Genomic DNA, 22,084 nt, shown 5'->3' on the forward strand with positions numbered 1-22,084 from the left:
CTGGTGACAGGCAGGAGCTGTTGGGCAGTGGTGGCATTGTCTTCTACCCTGCCAGGGTTTGGTGATGCCGTGTTTTACCAAGGTAGCATGATTCTGGAGTTGCGGAAAGCCGTGACAGCACAGGCATACAGGGTGACTGCAGCCCAGCCGTCGTCGGGGACCTTGTTTTATCTGTATGGTCAAACCTGGACGTTACAGTCAGGTCAAGGCAGCGCAACGGCTTGAACTTGTTCCCTAAAGCTTTATCCGTAGTCTTGGATACCTTTGCTCTCGGATGAATGTCAGTGACTTGTGCTGCCCAGGGGACACGAGGGGACGTGGGCATCCTGCTGGTGGTGGTGGGGACACATCAGCTGGGCGGGGTGTCAGCCCCCGCTCCTTTCCCAGGGCAGCCGGGCTGCTGCGGAGCTGTGCCCTGTGTGTCCGTGGAGCGGCTGCGCTGCAGAGCCCAGTGGGTCAAGAGGTGCGAGGCCTCCCCAGCGCCACGTCTGCGGGCCTCGGTGGCAAACCTGCGCTTTTTAACCCTGCAGAAATCCTGGTGCAGCATGGAGAACAAACCGAACCTGTACGCACTGTGGCAGTGGAGACAAATTGGGGTGAATCCCTCTGTGACCCCACAGTGCACTGAATGATGCCGCTTGTATGCGGTGTGGAGAGAAATAGTGTTAAATTAAGCTGTCCATGAGGGAAGAAAATCATCCAGCCCCATTCTTTACTGCTCATTTTAGTAATTTCTTCCAGATAACCTACACATCTGTGTCAGTGCAATTAAAGCAGAAATTCTGTCTAATGAACAGTTGTAGCCCTTGGGCTATTGCGGAATGAGCAGTGAAGTTGGAAACAGTCTTATTAAAATAATAATTAAGAAACAAGGGTGGGGAGACAAAGGGAGGGGCAGATGAGGTGGTGGTGGGATGCTATAGGGTGAGGAACAGAGAGGAACCACGGTCAGCCTGGCTCTGAACTTCCAGGGGGCTCTCACAGCTGTGCCTCCCTATAGAAATGACTTTATGGTGTCGTTGGACCTGGGGCTGGTCCCTCACCAGGGGCTTCTGATCATGCCATGTCACAACAAAATAAAGTCTTTATAAGTCAGTCTTGCAGTAGGGCGACAGGGCACTTGCTCCTTCATGGGCAGCGTTACCCATCCTGCTAAGCCAGAGCAGCTATTTATTTGCATAGATATTTGTTTGAGATTTTGGTCTCCGACAACTGATAAAGCTCGGGAAGGGAGGAGGATGTTTTTTATGTGTGAGATAGGATTATATCTGCTTTTGCTTTTTCCAGAAAACTGCCCTTTCTCAGTAAAAGAAATTCTGTGTGCACCCACATAGTTTGCTTTAACTTATCTTTTTCTCTTGCTCTCCTGCAGACAGTGGCTGCCCAGGCTGAACTGTCAGGGGTGGACACAGGCCAGTTTCTCCTGTGAGATAGTTTATTCTTTTGCTTTTGCGTAAATAAAAGAAATCATTTTCAATGTTAACCTTTGCAAGTCGTCATTTTGTATCTATAACGTAATTTGGAGGTGGCTTTTTTGAACTCAATACACTCCTGTTTAGAAATGCATGTGCTGTGGAAAGCTACTGACATCTTAGATAAACAAAATAAAATAAATAAGCAAATATCGTTAAAAAAAGAAGACCAAACAAATCCCACTGGAATTATATATAAAATAAATAAGCAAATATCGTTAAAAAAGGAAGACCAAACAAATCCCACTGGAATTATATATTGGAATGATTTTAATGGGATTTATATCTATGAGCTGTGGGGTTTTTGTGGTTTTTTTTCTTCTGAAATGGTTGTGAACCAGGGTGATTACTTATCATTTTCATTTTAACTCCATCTGACAAATCGGTTTAGATGGAGAAAGCAATACTGTGTCTTTAAATGGCTACTCTGTCAGCGCATCTTGCAGGGCTTTAAATGCCCTTTGTTATCGCAGTCTAGACAGGACGCAGGCGGAATATTTGATATGTTATAAGGCAAAGATTTGACAAGGTTGAGTTAATTTACTGGTTATTTAAAACTGAATTTCAAAACATTTCTCCTTACAAACTTCTCTTTCTCTCTCTGTCCAGTATTTTTTTTTCCTAAGTTAGTTACAGTATGTTTCAACTGTTTAGACTGGGAGAGGAGACATTAGCTTAGTGCAGCCTGCAGTACTTTAATTGCCCTTTTTATGACTGTCTAGACATCATGCAGATGCATGTTTGTGGTGAGAAGACATTTCCCCCTCTGGTTATACGATAGTCTGAAACCTTTACATTGCCTATCTCCTTACCCCCTCTGTCCTGGAATGTGCTTTACTCCCTGCGTCTCTCAAAATCCCTTTTTCCCTCATTTTATTTTTTTGAAGAACACTTCAGTCCTTATTTTTCCTGTTGTTTTTCTTTTTCCCGCATGCTTCTTTGCAAATACTAATGCTTTCGGGGGAAATAAAGGTATATGGAGCAAATGGCTCTTGGAGCCTGACGGCAGGTCTCGCTGCAGAAGCCACAGCTGAGGGCTGGTGCTGTGCACTGCTTCTTTCTGTGCGATGTCCTGTGTGTACCTGCAGCTCTCTGCCAGGACAGCGATACATGTGTGTGTATGCCCGTGTTTGTTTGGGTTCCCCTTGCCATAAGAGCGCAGCCTTGCAAGCCGGGTTTAAGAATGAAAATATCAGCAAGATTTGAATGGGTTCAGAGTTTTAGTTATGCAAATTGGATGCATTAATTAACCCCGTTGCTATAGCTACTGCTTTATTGTTAAATGCAGTGAAAGGGGGACAAGCTGTGTCCATGGATAATCCTCCCCTCTGTGCTCTTCCCCCCTTCCCATCCTCCTGAAGTCGCTTTCGGCCCTGGTGCGAGGGCAGCTGCCGTTCTCCTCCTGGGGTCCAGGGTACCACCCGCCGCCGAGCATCCTCATCCCGTGGGCAGGTGGCGGGTGGCGTGAAGGTAGCTTGAAAAGCCAGGCTAGAAATCACCTCCGCAGAGGGATGAGCGAGCTGTGGGGCTTCTTGCCCCCACGGCCTCTTCTCTCCAGCCGCCCCCAAAACCTATTGTTGGGGCTGACCTTGCGGGTCGGCTCTCCACCGCCGCTCCTTGTCATCAATCTGCCGTCTGTGGGGACGGGACAGGGGTGCTGGGGACAATGGGATAGGACGGATGGAGGCAGATGTGCCAGGAGATGGAGAGGCTTGGCTCATCCCGCTGAGGCTAGGCAGGGGGAGAGCATGGGAACCCAGCCCCGTTCTCCACTCTGCAAACGCTGCTGGCTTCTACATGGGAGAGCAGCTTCTCTTTTTGTGTGTGCATAAAAACTCGCAAATGCAAAACGCTACAACAAATCTTAGACTTCCTAGCATATTTGCTGTAGGAGTTAAAACCTTTCTTAGGCTGTTGCTGCAGCTGAGGTAGAAGTAAATTTATTACCTTTAATTTTGTCAGATTTGAGGCGTTTCTACTCACCTCCCCCATTCACTCTGGTGTGTGTTTATATATAAATAGGGTTTTTTTTCACATCTCTGTGTGAGTATGCACATGCATTCCCTCCCATCTGGTGATGTTCAGACCAGTTCAAGAACTGAACTGGAATATTGCAGTGACCAAATGATGTGCATGTCTGGGTGTTTGCATGTATTTTGAATGTTTTTTTCTGCAGTGCATAATTATGGCTGTAACTGAAGGTTGTCCTTGTTCTGTGGGAGAAACTTACCTTGTGAAAGGTCATTCCTTTTGTAAGGAAAAGCTGCAAAATAATATAGGCAATAACAACCCTTAGAAGATGCAGGGAAGGGAGAGGAGTCCTGCTGAACCACCCTGGACAGGGCTGAGGAAATCCGGTTGCAGTTACAGCCCTGTTGTGACCTGTGTGGCTTTGGCCAACTTACTCAATTTGTGTTTCAACACCCGTCTGCGAGCTGCGTGTCGGGGCAGCCCCTGCAGCACTGCTGCCGGGGGCACATGTCCCGGAGCCCCCAGGGGAGCTGCAGCGCCGTGGCCTCGGGATGAGGGCATGGCGGGGTCCCTGGCACCGCTCACGGATGCCGATGGGCTCCTTGGGGCTGTGCTGGTGGCGTGGGGTTGAGCCATGCTGATTCACACAGGAAAAATGCTGGAGAAGCAGAGATTCCCTGGGCACAGTTTGTGGTGTTTCCTGTCTTCTCTGCGCCTTCACCGCATCCCTAAGCCAGGCACTGGGTGTGAATCGATGGGTACTGTGCTTGGAGCTGGGGGGCACAGCTGTTGCTGCTTGTCCCTCCGTCCCTCTCGGGGTGCCCCTGCTCGAGAGCTGGTCCCACGGGACTTGCCAGGCACTGTGCTGGGACTTGGGTGTTGGGACTGGGGTACCTGAGCTGCAACTGGCACTGGTGGGGCCACAGCCAAGCCTGTTGGGAATTGGCTGGTGAATGGTTTTCCCAGGAATAAGTGGAAAGAGAGGCTTTCTGGAGGACAGCCAGGTTGGAGGGGAGTGGAAAGGGAGAACGCAAGGGAAGGAGATCTGCTAAAACTTGGTCTATCCAGTGTTCAGCTGGGAGAGGCAGTGGTCCATCCCAACGACAGCCATAAACCTCCATCTCTGCACCCGTGCACTGTCACCACTGGCAGTTTCACAGTGGAGTGTCCCCCACGGAGCAGGAGAGCCTGTGCAATCTCACCGGTTTGCAGGCAAGGAGAATGCTTTGCTGCTGCCTTCCTTTCCGTGCGCACAACAAATGCAGTGTGCTGGATCCTTGTGACCTGCAGTTATATTGCATTGTTTTGATGGCCCTAGTGACTAACGTCTCACGTATTCCTTGGTGCTGTGGCAGCAGCGGGAGGACGGAGCAGACTCCAGCACTGCCAGCAGCCGCCGCTGCCGTGCACCGTGACTGTGTGAAGCTGCAGGTGTCCGGTTGGTGTGAGGCAGCTTGATTAAACTGGGAGACGGGGCTCAAAAGAAGTTGGGATTGGAAACCCAGTTTCTTTAATTGCTGTCAGCTTTTTGGAGAGGTGGCAAAGCCCTCCCTGGATGGAGCACTTGCTCTCCTCAGTGTCTGTGACTGGCAATTTGTCTGTTGAAACAGATGTGGGCAGCAACAAACATCTATTTCTATAACTAGAAACAAATTTGGTAATTGCCTCTTTCAACAGGACTTGCTCAAGCAGGAAATGAAATTCCTAAATGGCAGTTAGCAAAAGTATTTATAGCTAAGTTCATAAATGAGATGTGCTCTCCTTTGTCATGAGTTTCTGCTGGGTGGAAGGGAAAAAAGCATCTATGAGAGCAAGCCACATATTGATCAGGAGTGTTTCCAGGGTATACAAAAATACTTATTTATTAATGTGTTTATTTTTACAAGCTGTAGAGATACCCCTGACAAACAAACCTCTGGCTTTTCAGGGTCTGCTGGCAGGATTTGATCTGGATGTTCTGTACTGTGGTTTTTTACTCCTCCTTTGGTAGATTTTTTTTTTTTTGTCATGATATTTATGATTGTGAATTGTAAACTCTTGCTGCTGTGTTCCTCTCCGGATGCTTGTGTTGGAGGGAGTGAGGTGATGCGCAATCTTTGCCTCTACCCCAGACATCATCCAGGCCTGATGCTATCATGCCACTTCTTAGGAAGCAGGAATTGCTCTGGCTGGTCTGTTTAGTGGGGTCCATGAGCCTTGCTCAGTATTTTCTAGTGAGCAAGCAAATTTACCTATCTTTTAAGTGCAAAATCAAAATTACTGTATTCTTTTAATCCGTTGTAGCTATCCTTACCCTTGGGAGTAACTTCAAAAGCAATGTACTCCTTCCAGTCATCTCAGTAGGCTGGAATCAGGCTTACTGTGCATAAAATATGTTGTCTCAAAACCCTGGAAAAGGGGAGGGGAAGAGAAATGGGCACAAAAAGGGAGGGAAGGGGTTGTCGTATGCAAGATTTCAGAGAGTCAGTGTCCTAAAGAACCGTGTTAATTCTCATTGCTCTGAGGGAGCTGGTTAATTTCTTTAGGAGTTTCTCTAAACAGGTCTCCAGCTGAGGGGTCTGCTCAGAGCCAGGAGGTGTCCCAGCTGAAAGAGCTGCTGAGCCCAGCTCTCACATTTGCAATTTCCATGTAAAAGCTGAGTGCTGCTGTGCTGATCCTGCCTTTCTGGCCCTTGAATGCAGCTGCCACCATGGCGATACTAGCTTGGGGAGGTCGTGTTTTAAAAACAGGCACAGTGGTGTGATGGACAGCTTCTGTGTTCTAAGGACTAAAAAATTTTCTGAGGCCCAACTAGCCTGATACTTTGTGGCTATAAGCATGAAATGGGGCCATTTCCTTTAAAACAAACGAAAAAAGGGGATGGGGGTGCAGGATGAGGCCATCACTTGCCAGTGACTCAGAGGATGTGATACTTGATTACCCAGGGGTGACAAATGAAGAAAACAAACTATATTAAACACCCGGTTATTGGCCCAAGGATTGACACTATGAACATGACTTCTTGGAGCCCCATCACCTGTTTTCCAGCAATGACTTTTCTCAAGCCAACTCCTTTTCTGCATCCCACTTGCTTTCTGCTCTTCTGCCCCGTTCTCAGCCTGCTGTCACTGGCTCATACAGTGTTATTTCTGCTGTGGATATCAGAATTGGCCATGTTGAATCTGGAAAAGCAATTTAGCTGTTAACTGTACTGATGATGTCTGAAGCAGGATCAAATGCAATTGGCTCTTTCCAACTGCCCTGCCTGTTGCTGTGGGCCCGATCCTGCTCTCTTTGATGCCTTGGTGCTGCTGCTTCAGATCCAGTTTCAAGATGCTGCTGATTAGTGGCAATATCAAGATCATAGTCTGTATCTCCAGTATTTCCGTGCTGCCTAGTAAACAAATACAGTTGTTGATGGGCTGTTTGTATGTGGTTTTATGGAGGTATTATTTAGAAGGTAAATGCTAATACACAAATATAGCAGTAATGAGTTTGCGTGGCTTGATGTTTTTCTAAGATGACCTAACAGACAAGCAGCAGAGGCTGAGTAATCTGCTGTCTGAAGTTCTTTGTTCTTAGTCTCTTCTTCCCTGTCTAAGGTCTCCGAGAGGGAGAACATCGGTCTCTTCAGCGAGTGGAGCTCAGCATCTGGTGGACGAAATTGCCTCTGTAAACCAGGGGCAGCGTTGGGTGCTGCACCCTCTCCAGCTGCCTTTGGATTCCAGCTGTTGCCTGGAGCTGTTTTGGTTCTTGCTTAAATTAGAACAGTTCAAATGCAATGTTTGGCATAATGGGCTTGTCCTCTTTCCAGGTGGGACTAGGAAGGATGGGCCAGGGCAGAGCTGTTTGCACCAGGCAGTGTTGCTGCTGTGCTGTTACATATGAACAGGAGAGAGCGAGGGGCCGTGGACAGACATGCTTCCAGCACTGACCCTACTGCCTCTCCTGTAGGATGCTATAGAGTCCAAGTCCCCCACAGCTGCTTCTTGTGGAGTTGTAAGTTTATTCCCTGGAGGGTGACTAGATTCAGATAGCAGTTCTCAAATTCGCATTCTTTAGCCTTGAGTAGAAAAAAATGAGGTCCACTCTTTAGCTGCATTGCTCAGCTCACTTCCTTTTACAGAGACGTTTTGATGAGCATCTAGAATAACAACCACACTTTGGCTGGACTTGATTCTGACGAATTTAACCCTCTGGTCCTTCTGGGGAGATGCAGTGGTCCAAAGTGAGCCTGAGTTGTGGTGTAACATCTATCCCCTGCTCTCCAAAAGTGCACTCTGAGGCAGCAGACACAAATGCAAGCTCCTGGGGCAGGCATAGAACATGCTCTAAACCAAGCCCGGGTAGGTGTGTACAGGGACCAGGCAAACCTCAGGCCAGCTCTGTGGACCCTTTCAGTAACATCAGCTCACGGCCATTCCGGTTCTCCACTTACAAAAGGTAGCATGTCTGTATGTGTAAGGCAAGACAGTACGGAGTGTCCTCAGCTCTCATTTTCCGAAAGTGATTAGGGCTTGTTTTGTGCCCTAATTTATTGGGGCATGCAAGGTAGTGGTAGGCTTTCAGCTGTTCGTGTCAAGGACTGTCCTTGTGCATCTCCTTGTTCTTGCCAGTGCCTCCAGGCACCACTGAAGTTGTGGTGCTCTGAAATGTCAGCGAAGACTGGGGAGGGGAGTGGGTTGGGCTGTCGAATAGCTGACAGAATGGATAAGGGTGTCTCTTCTCCTCTGCAGCCTGCTGGTGCCCAAGCCCCTGCCCTTGCCGCTGTCTTTGGCTGGAGATATGGGTGCTGAGAACGGCTGAAAGTCAGATCCATCACTTCTAGTTTAGGGCAGCATCTCTGTCTACCCATTGGCAATAAGTTTCGTGCGAAGACGGCGGTCCAGGTCTGTTGGAGAAAATGCTGGGTCATATCTTTCTTCTGCTTGTCAAAGCTCATGGGTGGGTAGAGGAGCAGGCAGGGACCTCTGGACCAGCAGCTGAGAAAGCTGCTTCTGTAGGATGGTAGTGAAGCAGCCCAGGCTTTGGATGCTGACAGACACTGCTGCTGGAAGAAGGGCACCTTTGTCTGCTCCTATTCCAGGACTTGTTTTCCATTTGATCTTTGAGGACCTGCACAAGCTTATTTAGAGCCTTTAAAGTAACTGGCCTGAAATGATTCTTGGCTGAAACCCTTGAGCATCCCTGCTTGATGTCCCACAAAGCTTTTAAGCGCAGAGTTTGGGGACCCATGGATAGGGAGGAAAGGTGCATGAATGCTCTTCAGCTACAAGCTTCAAATTATTGCTAGAACCAGTCTCGTTTGGTCTTCCATTTCTCCTCACTATCTTCCTGATTACTCTTTAATAACCTCACCTGTGCACACTTAGTCGAAAAGTAGCTGTGTACCCTTATTTATGTCTCTTGCACGTTTTTTTTATGTAACTAGCGTGCTGCCATCAAGGGCTACAAGGAACCTGTTCAAACAGAAGATGCCCAAGGGTGGGGTTGGATGAAAAGAAAACTGGGCGGAGAGGAAACTGCAGTCAGGGCTGTGCACATCTCTGCTGCATCTTGCTCTGAGTTGTGCAGCCAGGGCAGCTCTGTGGATGTTGGAGGTGTTAATGGAAAATCAGGGATGAAAGTGTTCACTGCAGATTTGCGAACTCTTTTCATTAATTCATCTGGTTAATTTTGCCGTGTCTGAAAGGACTCCGTGTGTGTCTGTGTGGAAACTGTCCTTTCTGGGGTGTGAGGCGGGTGTGTGCATGGAGGATGGAGCATTGCAGTCAGTTGAATTTACCTTAAATCCCCAAGGATTATGGAAGAAGCCGGGACATGCAGAATGATATTACAGTGCCGCCCTATTTAGCTGATGGTAGGCAGCAATTCATTTACACATTTCATAAGCTTCAGGACCAGACATGACTTGACTGTCCCCGATCCCCGGGGGCTTTGCTGGAGGCTGGTGCTGCCTACCAGGCGCTGCTGTGGGACCGTCCCCCACTAAGGTGCCCTGATCCATGTTGTTGTGGGCTCTTGGCTGGGATCTGTTGAATCGTGGTGCTGAGTCACCCACGTGAACAAGGCTCTCTAAATAACTATAGGCACCCCACAAAGCAGCTGTGTGTGGCAAGGAGCGGGAGGTTGGAGCAAGGGCTGTGGGGGCAGAAAAAAGCAAGATTGCTCTTCTCTGCTCTCTCACCACCTCTCTGTGAGCATCACCTAACTCTTTGTACAGTGCCATCAGGTATCCTACTGCTGCCCGGTAAGAGATCCATAGTAGCTCAAGGGCTGGTTGTTTGCAGAGGGCTCAGGCGCCCTGTGCCATGGGTTCCATCCTCATGCCAATAGTTTGTGTCCAGTAATTGCATCCTGCTACTGGTGAACTCTTTGGCTCCATGCCTACATTGGGGCCATGTTCCTCCTGCAGCTCCAGGAGGGTTCAGGGTCCTCAGTGTGACTGAATCAGAGCTGGATTTTTATCCTGGGGAGCATGACCTGGGGAAGACTTTATTTCTCTGTGGGGGATGGGCTGGGCACCTCGACTTGCCACTTGGAAGCTGATGTAGGTGCCCAGGCTCAAGGTGAGCACTCTTCCTTCTTACCATGGTGCGTCTCCTATGCCAGGGTTTGCTGCCGCTGCTCATCTTTGGCTTCCCAGGGACCTTAATGATACCATTCCCTGCTGCCACCAAGCTGTCTGCTATTAGAAGTCATCTTTAGCTTGGGTCTTCTGGAGGCTAGAGGGATGCTGCCCAGGTTTGTACAAGACCTGATTACACCTCTCTGTACTGACAAGCAAGTTAGAAAAGTCTCAATCTCCTTCTGCCCATTTAATTGAGTCTTGTTAGGCAGCAGGAGGAAACTGTGTACAAAACTATGCCATTCAGCCTCGGTGTAAAAGTTGTTTTCAGTGTGGCAAGAGAAAGTGAAGACCAAAGGTGAAGGTACAGTATGGGTTCCTTGGCTCTTGTGTTAGGCACTCTCAGGATGTTTCTCTGGGAAAGGAAGTGACATGTCATTAAAAATAGTCCCTAGGTATGGTGGAAAATGGCCAGTTTTGAGATTTCCATACAGCTGGATTGCAGAGGAATGTCCCAACACAGACAAGGACTCTTCTCTCGGATTGCAGGTGTTTGTGGAGGCTCTGGAGCAGGACAGCCCTCGCGCTGTGGTGGACCCACACCCAAAGCTGGGTCAAGCAGCCCTCCTGCCCAGCGAGGAGCTCGGCTGCTAGGATCGAGTACGCGTGTGGGCAGCGATGGCACAGCAGTGATTCAGGGGGAAATGCTATTTCCGCAGTTCTCTGAAACTTGAAACAGCAAAGTCTGCATTGTTCCAGCCACTCTTTAGTCTCCGCGACTCTTACTCACTTCCTTTTGGATTTTTCTACTACTCAAATCCACATTAGTTTCTAGATTAGGGGAAACTGCTGGAGTTAAGCTCACTTTTTTGCTTTTCTGTGACCTGTGCTATTTTGGATGTTGGGGCAACATTGGAAGTTTCCCCATAGCAATGGGACTGTGCCCAGTTGTCTCAAAGCCCAGTGAAGGCTTTGGCTGCCTCTTTACCAGCTCTCCTCTCTGTCCGGCATGTGGAGCGACCTGTGTCTGACACACAGTTTTAGATGTATTTTTCTAAAGAACGCTGATAACTTGAGTAACGGTGAGACTCTGTTGCTGAGGGACCACCACAGGAGCATCCAGCAGCTGAGGTGCACATCCTGTCCATCCTGGGTAAAAATTAACTGATGGTTCGTTAATTTTCAGCAGCGAAGCTTGCTGGGGAGGTGTATCCTCCTATCTGGCTTGAAGCAGGGCATGGGGTTGCCTCACACCAGGCTGATGTCCACCAGAAGATGAAATCAACAGCAGGAGTTTTTTTTCTCCACATCCTGAAAAGCCTATTTGTCTGTATGAGCTTGTGATCGGACACATTGTGCTTGAACTGTCCCAGCAATCTGTTTCAAGTTGGAACTAAGGGGGTTTTAATGATAAAAATACCCAGAGGAAGTGAAAGAGAACATAGAAGCACAGTATTGTGCAGGGGATTCTCTGCTTGCTTTAGTTTTATCTCAGCAAAACAGTCTTGGGTTTTAGCACGGTGCAGCACGGCATTTATGATGACTGGCATATTTTTCAAAAAAATCTCTTTTCTTAGAAATTATGGCATGTGCAGCTACATTTATTCAGTTTAGCCACTTTCCATCACATCTCACACAATATGCAATTCCTATATATATAAAAAACATAATTGAAGCTTACGGATAACTATTTTGACCTGTAGATGTGTATTATACCTGGCTGAAAGCAAAGGCAGTCTCTGCTGAGACCCTGTCTGAAAGCTGTTCTGTCCACATTTAAATGGTACACATCATTATTGCAGCAAAATGCAGGTGTGGGGGTTTTTTTTCTTTATACTTTGCGGTGTTTGTCTTCAGCAGTGATAACTCTGTGGAAGGAAGAGCATTAATAAAGTTTATAGCAAGCATTTTATGAACTGTAGTATAGCTGTAAAAGGTAACGAAACACATTTAAAGTATATCGTAGTCTCGTGTCCCCTGCGGGCTCTGTGAACCGTGTGTGCATGCAGAGGCTCAACACTCCCGGCATCACCGTTGACTCAAACAGCTCTCCTGCCTTGCAAAAATATTAATACATCTTAAACCTGTGGGTGCTGAACATTTTGTTCGTAGGCACTCAAGGAAGATCTGAGATGCACCTTTCTGCCTTTATTGAACTGTAAATAGCGTTCCTTGGTAGGAGGAGTGCTGCTTGCCTCCAAAAAGCCCTCTGAGCAGGAGAACAGCCACAGCCGGCACATTGCGGAGTCTGCAGGCTTTGGAAAGAGTGGACTCTCCTATCATTTATTAATGTAACACTATAATCTACTGTGAAAGCCTTATTCAAGGCCACATGGGGTTTAGAGTGGCAAACAGTAACAAACTTGAAGAATGGGATGTGACAAGTGATTTTACTTGATCACGAATATCCAGTTTCAGGATGGTGAGAATCTGGGAGGAAAATGCTTAGTTGCAAAACAGTTGCATGCGTGCTTACGGACTCCCAAAGCTGCAGCGTCTAGACAGAAAATACAGAAAAGCAGGTTGTGTCACTTAAATGTGATGTCTGAACCTGTTAGTTTGAAACGTATTCTGGAGTAAAAATTATGCAAAATTAAATTAGTGTGACCTTACTTTGCATTTGGAGGCTGACTATGCCCAGCTTGTGAAGCCTAGTGCATTTATAACACTTCCCTTGGGGAAAATTACAGAGAGAAATGGAATGAGGTCTCTTCTAATTGAAAAGTGACAATGATTAGGAAGCCAAATACAAAATGTGTTGAGGTTTTTTTTTTTTCTTGTTTTGTTCTGTATGTGTTTTTAAGAATACCAGTAGAATTATAAATTATGTGCTTTGCAGTTTGGCTTGTTTTTCATTCCCCAAAGGCTTTTTATTAGCATAGCAGCTGAATTGCACTTGTATAATAACATATTAACTCAAAGTTTGGGTTTTTAATGATCTTTCTTCATTAGTTTGACTGAGCTGCTTGGATAAAATCTTGCCGAGTATATCCAGCTTTCCAGTGTGTTGGGGTTTTCCCCCCCTTCTGCAAATAAAGCCCGTGAGGACAAGTTGAAACAGGGAGAGTTGGCAGAAACTTTGGCACCTTGAGTGGGTATGAGTCTCTTGAAACTTTAAAAGCACAAATTGAGTGTGTGGGACTTTTTTGGTTTGGTTTGATTTTTATTTTATTTTTTCCAAAGGCCAGGTTGGGCAACGTGAGCATTTTTGAGATTAAAGCTCATCGCGTACGTGATGTTTGCTCCTTGGCACTGCGAGGCTGTGCTGCTCCTTGTAGGCTGGGCTCGAGGTAGAGCAAAACTAAGGGCACTGTGTGCCCTCTACTCTTCCCTGAGCTCCTGCTGGTGCAGAGAGCAGAGGTTCCTGGTTGGTTTGACCTCTTCATGTATGCATACAGCATTTTAATTTTAGCAGCACCACCAAAGATGATGTGGGGGCAGATACATTTCTCGTATAAGATACTTAAACGTGTTCAGCTATTGTCTGTGTTGCAGGACAAGGGTAGATGTGCTCACTGCAGTTTGCCTCCCTGTGTTAATGAAGGGCGCTGGAGATGGGCAAGGCTTAAAAAGACCAAAGTCTGAATGAGGGGAATGATCAGGCTTTATCATTCCGATGCGTTTCACCAAACCTGTTTACAGAATGTTATTTTGCAGCTTAATTATTCTCCCTCCTCCCAAGATAATAAGGTTGCTCTTCTATTGGTAATGCCAGTATGATTGCCATGAATGTGGACTCCACATTCAAACGGCTCAGTTTTCACTTTGAAGAGCAAGGCATGATGCATGGCCAAACACCTCCTGTGCCTCCTGGGGTTGCTCCGTGGTCCGTGTGGGTGTCCAGCCCATCCAGCTCCAGGAGACCACGTGAGGGAGAGATGGGGCAGGAGGAATGTCCCTGTTGGAAAGCAGCATCCCCTTCCTTGTGGGAATCATGCTGTGGCTTACTATTGCACCCCTTGGCAACTGTTTTGTAACACCCCAATCACAGGAGTCCCAGAGCCAAGAATAAACAGTGTTCAGGGCTGGATGGGGATGGTCGAGATGCTGGTGTGTTGTCTTGTCCCAGATCCTGATGGAATTCCCACTCTTTCTTATGTGTCTGTATGTGTGTACAGGAAGCTTGACTTAGGTTGTTTGTAAATGACACATCTTGCGTGTGTCCCTTCTGAGGAAGGAATTAAGGCAACATTTCCTGATGGTCAAAACTTCACCTGTGTCACCCAAGTACCGTGACCAGTTTTGCAAGGTTTGGTTCGTTTAAGGGACCTCTCGTCCTAGGAAAGGAACTTTCATTTACAGCTACCTTGGTCTTGTTTTTCTTCAGAAATATAACCTGTTTTAGCAGAAAAGGAAGTTTTCTGTCACTAGCCCCATTTATATTTTTTTCTTGTGTTTTCTTACTGTGGCCAAAGCACATGCTGCGTTTTGAGGCCAAATTGACTCATTTTCCTAAAAATCTTGGTTGTTTTTATGTTTAATGTGTTCTGTAATGAATTCTGCCAAAAGCAGGCTCTGCACCCAAGCCCGGTAGCTGCTCTCCAGCCTGCAGGCTCTGCTGCTCATGTGTAGGTGAGGTAGAGGAGCTCTGGGTCAGTGTTCCCATGGGAACTGTCTTTTTGTGGGTGACCTGGAGAGCACCCAGGGAAGCTGTGGGATGTCCCGTGCCTGGCTGGGGCTTCTCCCTGCTGGTCCATGCTGGAGGTCAGCGGGGATGCTCTCAGTGCCTGCAGGTGCAGCCGGCACTAGGACGTGCCTTTGGGCTGTGTAGGGCTGCTCTCCTACATAGCGGGGACAACACGGGAAGAGACACGGTGCCTTTTTTTGAACTATATTGCATCCTTCTCTTTTCCCGGCCCTTAATGTTTTGGTGCATTTGTACATCTGTTTAATCTGATTTGTGTTTAGAAGAAATGAGCTCCTGTTTGAGCTCGTTCCTCCGGCACAAGCGCACTCCTGGCAGCTCTTGGGTCCAGTCTCCTCTTGTTCCCGTGGGTGAGTTGTGCTGCTGCTTTGGGACTGGATCATAAGTTGTTTGGAATGTGTTTTTTTCCAGGCTATTCCCATTACAGTGGCACTCGGACACCTTGCTAGGGTTGCTTTGAAAGAGCCAGAGCTCCTCTTTTAAGGAGATGCCTTTAGCTAAAATGCATTTTTAAGGAAAAACTCCTTTGCAATGCCTGGCTCTTAATCCCTCTCTTCCCATCCCATGTGCAGTCTTCCAGCGTAGAGTCAGCTGCATTTTAGGGGTACTGTAAGTGTATGGGCTGCGAGTCACTCATACATCTCACTTGAAGTGACAGATAAGCCTCCTGCTTTCAAGGCATAATTCTGCTGTCTGAAGGTGGTGGGCAGAGCTCGTTAAGCATTTTGGGCAATGGCAGAAATAGCTGCTGTTTAGCAGAATGAGCTCTGAGGTAACTGGCAGCACTCACCACCTGGACTGTTTTCTTGACATTTATTTGCTTTTACTGGCACTGAAATGCCACCTGCCAGGAGAAAACTTTCCATAAAGAAAATAAAATTAAATTTGCCTGACTCAGCAGAAGCCACGCCAGCCGGTACGGGCAGCGCGATGCTGCCCTCGGAGCACGATGAGACCTCCTTTGTATCTACAGATACGTATGTGTGCGCCTGTAGGGATAAAATAGAAGTGCAGTATCCATCATAGCTTAAGGCACAGCTTTCCAAAAATGGATTTTAGAGCTGCCCCTAATGAGATGCAAACAAAGTTTAAATCCCTAGAAGTGTTGAATTTTGCTGGTCTGGCCCCTCCTTTACGATGTGCACCGGAGGTGCTGCTGCCTGGTCCTGGGTGCTGCTGGCACGAGGGGCCTTGGTGGGAGCAACCAAGCAGTTTGGCCTTGGTGTTTGCTCCCTGGATGCCGGATGCATGGAAATAATGACCCCAACGTTGTGTTTGCCTCCAGTAGTCAATTTTCCTTAGGCTCGGAGAGGTGTGAGGAGTTATTTCCTTAGGAAATTTTAGGAGCCGCTTCTTAGTGCCTCCTGCCAAGTGTCTGCAGAGTTAACGGATAGTCCGTTGTTTGCTTGTTCTTGTTTGTTTGGAGGATTTTTTTGGCAGTTTTCCTTTATGCCAGTTCATGCCACTCAAGCTGCTACTGTCAGCTGGCCGAGATCGGAGCTGAGGAATGTCTGGAGCTCTGGGATGTGGTCCCCGTGAGCAGCCACATCATGCCTGTCTGGCATCTCACCGGAAAGCAGGAGGTCTCCCTGCCTGTGCCCTGTGGCGGGTGGGCTGGGGTTGGGGAGAGGGGGGCTGCCAGCGCCGGTGCCTGCCCTGCTGTGCCACGGGCTCCCCGTGCCGCTGTCTGAGACCTGTGACAGAGGAGGGGTGTGACTGGTGTGAGGATGGGCCAAGAATGTCAGTCCAGTCCTCCCTGGAGAAAGGAGCGGTGGTGGTGGGAACAGAGTTGCAGAAATTTAGCTTGCATTTAGCTAAACTGCTTAATTAGGATAAATTATGCTGGTTCATGGCTCTGTCATCCCGAGCGAAGCACATGAGGCGCTGGGATGCTGCTGCTTTCGTACCTGGCGGTGATAGACTGCAGCTGGGAGGGCTTTGGGAAGTCCTGTCTGCATTGTAGCTTGGAAACACTGCTTTGTAGATAGTCTTTAAAGATCCCTTCTAGACACTCTTCTGTGGCTCTGAAGAAGTGAATTAATGAGTTTTTTATTAACTAAATAGCTGGGCTCAGAGCAGGCATGTGTGAAAGCTTTATGGGGCAAGGATGCAGTGGTGTCATTGACATCTTGGCCACATAGTTCTTCTTGTGCTCAATTACATGCTGCTTTTTCTGGTGGCTTAAAAGTCTGTCTGTCTCTCTTGCAGCGGAGTTGGAGTTTGTACAGATAATCATAATCGTGGTGGTGATGATGGTGATGGTGGTGGTGATCACGTGTCTGCTGAACCACTACAAACTCTCTGCGCGATCCTTCATCAGCCGGCACAGCCAAGGGAGGCGGAGAGACGAGAACCTCTCATCAGTAAGTCACACCTGGCTCTTCCAGCCTGCGTCATCCTGGGCTGTTTGCCAAATGATCTGACATTGGGGAAACATTAGAGCCAAAGGCATTCGTTTGGATCGTGTTTGCCCGTGTGCCACTCGACACTGCATGCAGAGACACCCTGCCGATTGGGTCTTGGCATCATCTTCTGTCTCTCAGTTACTAGGGCAGGGGATCCCTTTTAGGGATGCCTCTGGCTCTTCAAGGTGCTATATGCTGTAATATATGGACAGTCATAGCCTCTGCCTTTGCCCTGAGCTTTGCAATTCAGAATTTACATCAGTAAAGTAGCTGCACAAGACTGTTCCTGGGGTTTCCTGTTCCTGAAACCACCACGTACCCTCAGCTGGTTGGTGTGCGTATGCGTGCCCTTAACAGCTGCAAACTGCCAAGTCCTTTGGTGGCTCTGGTTGGAGAGTCTCAAATGACTGCATAAAAACTTATTGCCTGCCTTGAAGAGAACAGGAAATCCTGAAAGACTTTCTCCAGTTTTCACCAGCGATGCTGCCATTACTGTGGTGGAGGGGTCAGGAAACACTCGACAGCAAGACAAGCGGGCATCTCTCTCCAAGAGGAGATGTCCCTGTGTAACCCAGGCTCCCTGCCTCATAAAGACCCAGGGAGAAAGGTGTTAATTGTACCTCTGATGGGGACTCAGAGGGAGCCTCTCCAGCCTCGAGGCAGATGTTGGTTTATGCAGTTTCCTCAAATGCAGCAGCTCAGAACAAGAACCTGTGGAGAAAAGACATCATGTTTTCTTGGAAGGGGTGCATGCGCTCTGTCTTCAGTGCAGGGATATCTTGTGCTGATACTCTTTTCTTTTCTTTTAGCGTTCAGCCTGAAGGATCTTAAAGCTCTGTAAACGATAGGGCCTCCTCAAGGTCGCTGCTGTGCGCCCTCTCCTCTGCAGGCTTCCAGGGCAGGCTGAGCACACCGGTGCTGCCTTGCCATCGTCTGTGTGGGGCCATGCTCTCTTGTATCAAATCCATGCTTGCTGGGGGGGAAAGATCAAATACTGGAATTGCTTTCTTCTTTTTTTTTTTCCTTCTATATTTCTTTTTTTTTTTTTAAGAGAGGGGGATAGCTAAAATCTTCTATTGCAGAAGGCTTCAGTGCAGCGCTGTTGAAGGCTGTCGAGCCCGCAGGCGCTCAGGGCGCAAGCTGTCCCTCTGCTCCATAGTTGCTCTTTTTGTCACACAATACAGAGCAGAAGAAGGTCCCTTCTCAGACTCTTTGTGCCGAAGCGGGTAAGGCACCTCTTGGGAAGGGGAGCTCTGCAAACCCCAAGCTCAGTTGGAGCTGTGGAGCGTGTCTCCAGAGGACGCGGCAGTGAGCTCAGCTCGTGGTCGTGTATCGATGCTGTGCAACACAATCAAAGGTTGGGAGTGCGTGGTCCTGCGTCAAACCAGCCGGCACGAGGGTGGCGAGTGCTCAAGCACCTGCCTGCTTTGGGGGGCAGAGCTAAACTCCCCGCGTGTATCTTGGCCCCTCTGGGAGCTACACAAATCTGATATCTCTTTATTGTCCCATGCATCTGCTTCCAACAGTAGCAGAATGTGGGCACCTGAGCATTTGAGTTTATAAAAATAGCAAAAATTTTCACATTTTCAGATTTTTCACTATTTTATTATGTTCAGAATGTTTAAACAGTACCAAAATGTTTAATTTAAAATTTTTCAAAGCAAATATCAGATCAAGCCTTTTTTTCTTCTAATATATTAATTTCTGTTTTCTGAAGTGGCCTGTTTTATTTTCTTTAAAAAGAAGAAAGGCAACTAACATGGAAAGAGAAGAGAAAATCACATAGGAATTGAAAAAAATTCAGATTCAATCAAAAATTGTTGAGTGTTTAAAAAATAATGCCTTTCCCCTCTTTTTTCTTTTTTATTTTTTTTAATTTTTTTTTTTTAATTTCACCAGCAAAAATTTCCAGCCTTTTTTTTGGCTCGATATCCCCAATGAAACAGCTCTGTTTGTTATTTATTCAGCCTTCAGACGCATCAGGGACTAAATGACTTTTTAGCCAAGCACGTCTGCTAGATCTCAGATGTGGAGTCTTCAAGACCTTTCTCAGAGCTAAGGAGAGAAATGCAAATTTGGGGGCTTTTCCCTTCTTTATAATTCTTCTCCCTGCCCCTTTCTCTGCTGCAAGCCCAGAGTGATGGAGTGGGAGCGAAGCTTCCCTGTGGCCCGAGTGCCCTCCTGAGGGGATGGAGAGGCCCCTTGTGTGCTGAGCAGGAAGCTCATTAAGGTGGGATCAATCATAATAAAGATTTTAAAGGTTGCTTCTTTCGGATGCAGCGCAGCTTGTCTTTTGTAGAAAGCAGCTCCAGTCTAAACAAGTGCTGAAGGCTGCAGGCAGAGGCTATGCTGAACTGGGTACCGGTTTATGTAAGTCATTAAACTTGCACTGAACTGGTGTTGGGCTTTTTAAATCCCAAACTTCATTTTGTTGTCGTGACCACAGGCGGGCACCGGAGCTACATACACGCTTTTCGTCTTCTGAAATATTAACGTAGTTCATCCCATGGTCAGGATGCTGCTAGGTCTGCCAGAGTTGTCCTTTTTTGTTGTTGTAGCTCAAAAATTACAACTGAAGGAGAAATTAATTTCCCTAAAGGTTTTTTTAAATGTGGTTCTTGCTAGCAAGGAATTCTGTATTATGTCTTGCTTTTCTCCATCACTGGTCTCGCTGTACATAACCTCTGTGTCCTTATAACAATTACATTTATTTTCCCAGAACTAAAAATATTTAAGAAATGCTAAGTTTATTTTCTTGCAATAGGAATGCCACTGTCCCTGTACCTCTGGAACAGGAGATCCCCATCCCCCAAGAAAAATTGGTTTAAATGCCATCTCCAAGCATACCTTTGTCCCCCAGAATGGAAAATAGAAGTCCTCCTGAAGGCTGAGTCTTAATCTGCACTGTTCATTTTTACAGAGAAAATTCTTTGACATTGCTAAAACAAGCAGTTCTATAAAAGTCAAAGATTGATCTCTAAAAAGAAATTAAAAGTAATTTTAGGTTCTGCAGTGAGTCCTGGAATACTTGCGGAGGCTTTTACAGCTGTATTGCTCATCAGATGTCAGAATCTCAGCTTTCGTTTCAAAACACCATAGCTTTCTAGACTCAGCCATTGTTGAAGTGAACTCAAGTCCTCAGTATTCTGAAAATCAGACGAGCAAGGAGAGCCGTGCGGATTTTCAGAGGTGCTGCTCCCCGCAGGGCAGCAATTTTGCTTGGCTCTGTGGAGCTGCCCCACAGCCAAAGCGTGAAGACGAAAGTCCGTATGTTTTTATCTCTGAGGATTTGCCCTCTCTGACTACCAATTTCCAGCAATTTTAATCCCACTGTTAAGCTTTTCGGAGAGATGAGCCGTTAGGCAGATGGGCTTGACAGCAGCGGGTGAGTCGGAGGGTTGGTGTCGGGGAGCGGTGAGTGTGCTGTGGCCGGTCAGTCGTGGGCACATACGTGTGCCCAGGCTGAGCCCTGGAGTCCCAGGAGAAGTGGTTAATGCTGGCTGCAGAGACCCAGCTCCTATAGGAAATGGATCTCCCGTCTGCTCTATCTCTCTGCATATCCCATTTTAGTGGTGTTTCCACTGGTTTGCAATTCTTGCATCCACATGCCGCCTGGAGCATCTGGATGAACAGATGAGTTTAATCTCTGAGCCAGGGCTTTTCTTCTAAACACCTGGGTTGGGATATTGGGTGCAGGCTTTGGTGAGTAGGTACTTTAGGGGTAGGGGAGACTTTGGGATGGAACAGCTCATGTAAGAGTGTGTACATGCCCTCCCAATTGCCCACCGCAACGGGAAGCCCCAAGCCGAGCATGGCAATGCTCCGCAAGCCGGGAAGCGCCAGGCTGCAGCCGCCCTCGCGGGAGCTGGCTGACATCACTCCAGGGAAAAGGGGAAGCAGATGGGATATTGCCATGGCACTGCCCACCGCCAAGTTAAATATAAAACATCTAGCAGAAGGCAGCGGGGTACTCGCTGCTCAGGAAGTCTGCCACGGGGATGTGGCAAAGTAAACACAGTTTTCGGAGTGCTTCCCGCTCCTGCCCGCTGCTTCGGTGTCCTTTGGGTTGAAGTGAAGGGCTGGCAGTGTGTGTGGCAGCGCTGGAACCACTCCCCGTGCCCTTTGGTGTCAGCACTGTGGCTGAGCAGAGGGGTTAGAAGCGAGGATTTGATCTGCAGCAGATGCGGTTCCTCTTGGGTCTTTTGTCTGCTGGGGGAATTTGAGTGCAGACTGCCGCTGCAGGCAAGAAATACATGTAAAATGGACCAGACTAAACAGTTGATGCCTGTGTAAACAGTTGCGTATTGAAGTCTCAAGGTCTGTATAAAACATGGGCCACGTTGCTCAGGAAGGACTGTGTGAGACACAGCTCAGCCAGCGCGTTCGTTAGCTATAGCCAGCGAGGATGCTGCTATTGCGGCACTTAACCTCTGCTCCAAGGAGATGCTCCCTAAAAACCAGCAAGAAGTGGGAAGAATCTAGGCCATCTCATTTCCATATAAATCACTGTGTTCTTTGCACTGGCAACAGGACTGCCTTGAGGTTTACGTGCAGAGCTTCAAAAACAGGAGCCTGATGGAATTCTCTCCGTATCTGATACCACATGCAATGCCACAGGAGAAACCGCATTCCAAAGCTGGGGAAAATAAAGAAGAAAAAAGCAGAAGGGGGGAGAGTAGGAGAGAGGGGGAATATAACTGACTGCTCCTTTGAAAATTTTACCGTGGTGCTGGCCCTGTGTTTTGGGCAGCCAGATGCGTATTGCGAGGTGCCTGCGTGTTGAGGCTCCTGCTGCGGGTGTTGGGGTTGGCGCTTGCCTGTGGGGGCATCCCCGGTCAGTCTGCCGTCCGAGATGCTCCTGGGGGGAGCAGAGATGCCGCTCAGCTGCTTACTCTGGTAGCTGCAAAGGTACGCAGCGATGTTTTTGCCTTGTGTGCTGCAGCCTGGTATTAGGCCAGATGTGCTTTACAGCTGGGTGAGATCCAGGGCGCATCAGACAGGCAAAATCCCTTCTGACTTTACCAGCGAAGGTGTCTGCAGTGCT

General features: G+C 47.8%; 1 protein-coding gene across 2 annotated transcripts in view; it reads left to right on the plus strand.

The window, feature by feature from the left end:
* PMEPA1 (prostate transmembrane protein, androgen induced 1) overlaps positions 1–22,084 on the plus strand; it is a 48,969-nt gene that overhangs the window by 22,155 nt on the left and 4,730 nt on the right. For both annotated transcript variants that reach the window (XM_054081718.1, XM_009570200.2), the window contains exon 2: positions 16,844–16,998. In XM_054081718.1, coding sequence (XP_053937693.1) covers positions 16,844–16,998 — 155 coding nt within the window. The remainder of the gene's footprint in view (positions 1–16,843; positions 16,999–22,084) is intronic.

Source organism: Cuculus canorus, chromosome 16 (assembly GCF_017976375.1).
Source record: "Cuculus canorus isolate bCucCan1 chromosome 16, bCucCan1.pri, whole genome shotgun sequence".
Lineage (NCBI taxonomy): Eukaryota > Metazoa > Chordata > Aves > Cuculiformes > Cuculidae > Cuculus > Cuculus canorus.